The 6000-nt window shown below is 50.9% G+C and overlaps 2 protein-coding genes across 2 annotated transcripts; both read left to right on the forward strand.

Moving 5' to 3' along the window:
- Positions 1–375: 375 nt before the first annotated feature.
- On the forward strand, positions 376–1608 carry VFPPC_05793 (elongation of fatty acids protein 1; the record flags this gene model as incomplete). The annotated part of the gene is made up of 4 exons (XM_018284930.1): positions 376–783; positions 852–921; positions 986–1198; positions 1265–1608. 4 exons carry the CDS (start codon positions 376–378, stop codon positions 1606–1608), a joined length of 1035 nt encoding a protein of 344 aa, XP_018141850.1.
- Positions 1609–3713: 2105 nt separating this feature from the next.
- VFPPC_05794 (F-box domain-containing protein) lies at positions 3714–5704 on the forward strand (the record flags this gene model as incomplete). The annotated part of the gene is made up of 2 exons (XM_018284931.1): positions 3714–4030; positions 4093–5704. The coding sequence occupies 2 exons, from the start codon at positions 3714–3716 to the stop codon at positions 5702–5704; spliced, it is 1929 nt and encodes a 642-aa protein (XP_018141851.1).
- Positions 5705–6000: the final 296 nt, after the last annotated feature.

Consider the following 6000-nt stretch of genomic DNA (forward strand, 5'->3'; position numbering starts at 1 on the left):
TCCTCCCCTTCCCTTTTCCTCCCTTCCTTCTTTTTTCTTATCCGGCACGCCCGTCGTCATCTTCTGTATTTTATTAATCTCTTTGCCAATTGCATCTTTGTTTTTCAAAGGGCCATTGGGCAATTCTGCTTCTTCTTGTCACTCCTTGACCTTGTGCGGTCCGTCCGTCTAGTCCGCCAGCGTGGGAACTTAACACGGGGAACCACTTGTCGCGTCGTTGTTCCGACGACCCCGAAACTTAATTCTATTCAGCAACCAGTGTTGTTCGTCAACACCGCGTCTGAATAATCTCTCGACATTTCTGCCTCTGTATCGACACTCCAATCGTCTGATCTTGCTCGCTGCGATCCGAACCCATCCCAATTTCTCGCAACCATGTCCGGCATCCTTGAGCAGCTCCCGCTGCCGACGATCGATCGTCCTTTTGGCGTCCACCTATGGCCTATTTTCAGCAAGGCCTGGGAGGTCGTTGTTGGCTATCCCGCCGAGGAGTTCAAATTTGTCCCCTTTGAGACTCCCATGTCGACCCTAAAGTCGACCTCTATCTTCATCGTCATCTACTACATGATCATCTTTGGTGGCCGTGAGTTGATGCGCAATCGTGAGCCATTCAAGCTCAAGTCTCTCTTCCTCATCCACAACTTCTACCTCACCGCTATCAGCGGTATCCTCCTGGTCCTCTTTATTGAGCAGCTTGTTCCCGAGCTCTACAAGAATGGTGTTTTCCACGCCATCTGCCACCACGATGGTGGATGGACCCAGCCCATGGTTGTCCTGTATTACGTATGTTGGAACAAATTCTATGTGCACGTGTGCAATTGTGTTTCCTCTCTTGCTAACTTTGCTTGCAGCTCAACTACTTGACCAAGTATCTCGAGCTCCTGGACACCGTTTTCCTGTTCCTGAAGAAGAAGCCCTTGAGTATGTTTCCTGCGCACTTGACACGAATGATAGGACAACCGTTTCTAACATAACTTACTCACAGCTTTCCTCCACTGCTATCACCACGGCGCCACTGCTCTGCTCTGCTACACCCAGCTGATTGGTTCAACCTCTGTTTCTTGGGTTCCCATCACCCTTAACCTGACTGTCCACGTCGTCATGTACTGGTACTACTTCCAGAGTGCTCGTGGCATCCGAATTTGGTGGAAGGAGTGGGTCACTCGTCTCCAGATCATCCAGTTCATTATTGATCTTGGTGAGTATTTGCAAATGTCACTCGATCAAGCTGAGGCCGAGCATGTTGCTAATGTGTGAAAACTAGGATTCGTCTACTTTGCCTCGTACACGTACTTCACCTCGACGTATTTCCCCTGGATGCCCAATGCTGGCAAGTGCGCCGGCGAGGAGTTTGCAGCTTTCTCCGGTATCGCCATCCTCAGCTCCTACCTGGTCCTCTTCATCTCCTTCTACTTTGCCACCTACAAGAAGGGTGGCAAGAGCACCACTCGCAAGTCTCTGCGCCGCATGTCTCAGGCTCCTCTTCCCGATCCTCTGCACGTCCAGGCTGCCGTTGCCGCCAACGGCAAGGGCAACGGTCACACGAATGGTGCTACCACGACCGGAGCTAAGACCAACGGCGTCACCACTCGCTCTCGCAAAGCCTAAATAGCCTAATACAACGACGAGTTTGGAACGCTGCCGTACTCGCAGGGCTCTCTAGGCTCGATGGGAGAAAGACCGAACGTGGAAGGCAATGTTCTAGGCTCAACTGTCGCTTTCAGGGGACAAATGGCCAAAACTCCCTCGCCTATGCTACGCACTTGTAACGGCCGGTATGGCATTTTTACAACTTACTTGTACAAAAGTTGATTTTATCTATTCTTTTTTTTTTGGAGAATTTAGGGAGGATATAATAACAGTGGGGAATGGAGAAACTGGATGGGCGCGGTGTTTGGCGGTGAAGTTAACGAGCCGCTATCCTTGTGAGGGTGGTGTTAATATGTCATTTGTCTGACAGTCATGACGAAGGGAGGCTGACTGATGAAAATTTGTACGGGTTCACTTTGGGTTCAAGGTTTTGGCATGTCAGGGTGGACAGTCTTGGGACAGTGTCCCTGGACTGGGATGCAGACTACGAGGCACAGCGAAGGGTTTGCTGCCTGTATATGGCAACCCTGATCATCTTTATTCTGTCGACCTGTATAACTGGTGCATAAGAGCGTGCTCCCGGTTTGGAGCATGCACAACAAGTAAATCATAGAAAGATGGTAATAAATGGATTTGCCATATGAGAATGGCTGGTGCCTGTGACTAAGATGGAAAGCAGCGAGTAAATTTCAGATGTAAAGAGGAGCTCACCGAATGCCAGATGGTAGCAACAAGACGGCTAGGTGTCGTATGTGGACAAATTCTGTCTCAATGTCTGCGTGAAGGGGGCTCTCCCTTGAAAGGTTGACAGGCAGTTGTAGCTTGAGGAGCGTTTCAGGATGATCGTCAGGGGTTCTATTGATAGTTCTATTTGATGGCCCTGGAATATAGTGAGCATCCATTGTTAGCGATTACCAGCTGAGGTCAACTGGTCCGACCTTTTTTCATCACCGCCTATCAATTGATGGTCAGTACATGTAGTCCAGCCGATCTCTGTCCACTTGGATGCAAATTATGCCCATTATTGGCATTGGCTCAGCTGGTTTGGATCACTTCCCCCACAACACCCAGGTTACTTTACCCCTGGACCCAAAAGACTTGGCTATTTCCTGCTACTGTTCCTGCTAATAGCTTATTCTGATTTATTGGAGAATTGATGCATCATATGATGCATCAATCTGATGCCCACGTCTGATGTAGTGTGCCCTCGCTTAAGCGCTCATGAGCTGGCGTTGATGTCAGGTACGACGTGAATGCAGCTTGTCGTCTTGTCGTGGACGGGATGAGTACCAACAGCAACCAGATTGAGGTTAATGCGCTTTGCAAATCTGTCAGTTGTCAGCAACGAATGGCCAGTCCTCTAATCTTACGGACATGCACGCACATGCACGCACTTTGCGCCAGCCAAGTTGTCCAGTCTGATATTGACCGAGGGATCTCCACCCTTTCTGGTGTTCTCTTTGTCTTTGTTACGTCTGCCCTTTCTTGAACGACGGAACACTCGACCAGAAGCAATATTTGAATATTTGAGCTCCATACTTACGGAATTGACCTGACCTGACTTGGCCAGACTGGACACATAAACGGAAGGCGCGCCACACCTGCCGAACACTACCAGACTGTCCAAAGTCTGCAGTTGTTGCCGTGTCTTACTGATCTGGACTCTGGTGTCCATCAGATTTGGCTACTTTGGGTTGCCGCCCGACTTGACTGGTGAGGAAGGAGCGCCCCTCAGCCGCCACGACGGTACCACAGACCACAAAGCAGTGCAGCTGTCAGCACTTCACAACCAGTCGTTTGTTTTGACGCGAGACAAACGAACTTCGACTGGACACGAGAGAACAGCTCCGGACATGCATCTGCGTTGGACAAGAACACCATCCTGCCTCTGAGAGGAATTTAGGCGCTGGTGCTAAAGCTGCCCTTAACCCTGATCCTTTCCCCATTTTATACCCCCCGACGTCATTCCTTTAAAGAGTGAAGCTTCGAACCACGACAGCACCACAATCACCACCAACGTTACCAACCTAGACACGACACGGCTGGCCTTGGGCGTCAGCGCTTTACATGGGCTGAGCTCGGCGCACGACTCGCTACACTAAATTTTCGAGTAGTTGCCCAGCATGAGATCGCTATTCAGGAAGAAAGACAAGAAGCGGGAGGAGCCGACATCACCTCTGCCGCCTGAGCTTCGACCGAACGTCGCATTGGACTCTTTGCGCTGCCCGCCGACACAATTCTCTGCGCGTCTGTTGGCAGCCCTGCCAGAAAAGGTTCTCCATCGGATTTTCACATTTGTCTGCCCACATGCGCTGGATCAGAGCTATGATACTTGCGAATCTAGTCCGATCGGCCGGGGCTGCATGCTCTGTGATTTGAGAGACTTGGCGCATTGCGGCCAAGTGAACCATGCGTGGCGGCCGATTGTCAATAAAATCTTGTACGTTTTTATGAAAACCCGCTTTGAAGAGGCTGTGAAAGGCTAATGCGTGTCTATTGCAGGTATCACAGCGTTCGCATCGACCCAGTCCACTACTGCTCGAGGGAGGCTTTCTTGGCAGAGCGACGGAAGAAGACATCTAGGTTCAATAAAAACGGAATCCCCGAAGACCCAGCCCTTGCACGACTGAGACTGCTAAGACGAACTGTTCGCGAGGATCCAACAAGACTCGGCAAAACCGTCCAGTTCCTGAAGATACCATATCAGATTCGGGAATCCTACCACTCGGAATTGGCCCAAACCATTGCTGTGCTGCCCAATCTCAAATATGTCGACCTTCCAGAAGGCATGTTTTCCGACGACCCTACATTTGCGACGTTGCGGCTCGAAGTGCAAGCTAGGTGTCCCAACATACGGAAAGCGACATATTTGGGCGGCTCGGAGCGCAGTTTTGCCACGCTGGCAGACGGCCAAATTTGGCCACAACTTGAGGTGCTTGAACTGAACAGTTTGAACGTTGAACCCAGAATGCTGAGAGCGGTTCTATCTTGTTTGCCTAATCTTCGTGCTCTCAAGGTCTCGGAAACATACAGCCTGTCAGATGAAGTTTTGGTCGCCGATGAATACTTACCTCCTCTGCCCGCGCTGGAAGAATTAATTCTCAAGGACACACCTAGTCTGACAGCAGCTGGTATCGTCGACTACCTGAGCTTTTTTGAGATGCAGCAGTCTCTCAAAGTCTTGACACTTAAAGACACCGGTATTACACCGTGGATGTTGCAGGATGTGCTCTCAATGGCACCGTCACTCAAAACGCTGGCCATCCAATCCAAAGTCGCAGAGCCATTTCCCTCGCACGAAGCCGTCCAGCCATTGGCGCACAAACGTCTGAGGACACTTCGATTTGAAATATCAGCTAAATCATCCGCAGGACCATTTGCGACTCAGGGATACTACTCGTATCTTGCAAACTCCGTGCTGGCCGGAGGTCTTCCCAGGCTGCGTAGACTGTATGTATTTGACGAGAAATTCCCGGATCAACTACAGAACCTTCCTCCTCCTACCGCGACGTTTGCTGGCGGACGAGTTCGATCGTCATCAAATTCGTCGGGACACATGGGAGCCCCCGCGCTACGGGTATCACCTCCAGGCTCCGCCAGTCCCCTAGCATCGCCTACTCGCCAAGGGTTTGGCAATGTGCTGTCTCCTTCGCGCCAAAACTTTGGCAACGTGGCATCCCCTACGAGGCAGAACTTTTCAAACGCAGCAAATCCGAACCGCTTCAGTTCTAATAACCCGTTTGCGCACGCACCAGGAAGAAGTCCTGCCATGCAGACACTGGAAGTTTTCACAAAAAGCGACGAGTTTGGCCAATGGAACTTTGCCAGAGTAGATTCGTTTACTGCAGCAGCAACGGCACCGTCTGGCCGTCCCAGTAGTAGCTACGGGCTGGCTGCGGATGTCACGGGCCAGGGCTGGGACCGCGGCGAAGCTAGACGCAGTGTCATGATTGGAAATGGAGCGGGCGGATTCTCACCGGTGCCGGGGACTGACGCTGAGCGTGACCCTGGTGGCTTTACACTTGGTGCTGTTCCGATGCGCAACAAGGCCGACATGTTGCGGCCGCTGAGCAGTGCAGGCGATGCGAGGAGAAGTCGAGGTTTCGGGAGATAGATGGTAATAGGGAGATGATGGATAGAGTATGCTGTCATGAGTTATGGGAGACTGTTGTGGATTTGGAAGTTTGTGGACACGGTATAATGACTACAAATGTGATAGGTAGAATGATCTGATGGCATATCCAGCTGCATACGAATGAAGCGATTCTGTACTCTGTAATAGCCTAGATGTCACATCTGAGTAGTGACTTGAGCGCAAGAGTGGTAAATTGCCATATTTTGGTTGAACCGTATAGTCATATCCAACATACGTGAAGCTGCCAGTGGCTGTACCACAACTACGGCAGTGGC

Source organism: Pochonia chlamydosporia, chromosome 5 (genome assembly GCF_001653235.2).
Source record: "Pochonia chlamydosporia 170 chromosome 5, whole genome shotgun sequence".
Classification (NCBI taxonomy): Eukaryota; Fungi; Ascomycota; class Sordariomycetes; order Hypocreales; family Clavicipitaceae; genus Pochonia; species Pochonia chlamydosporia.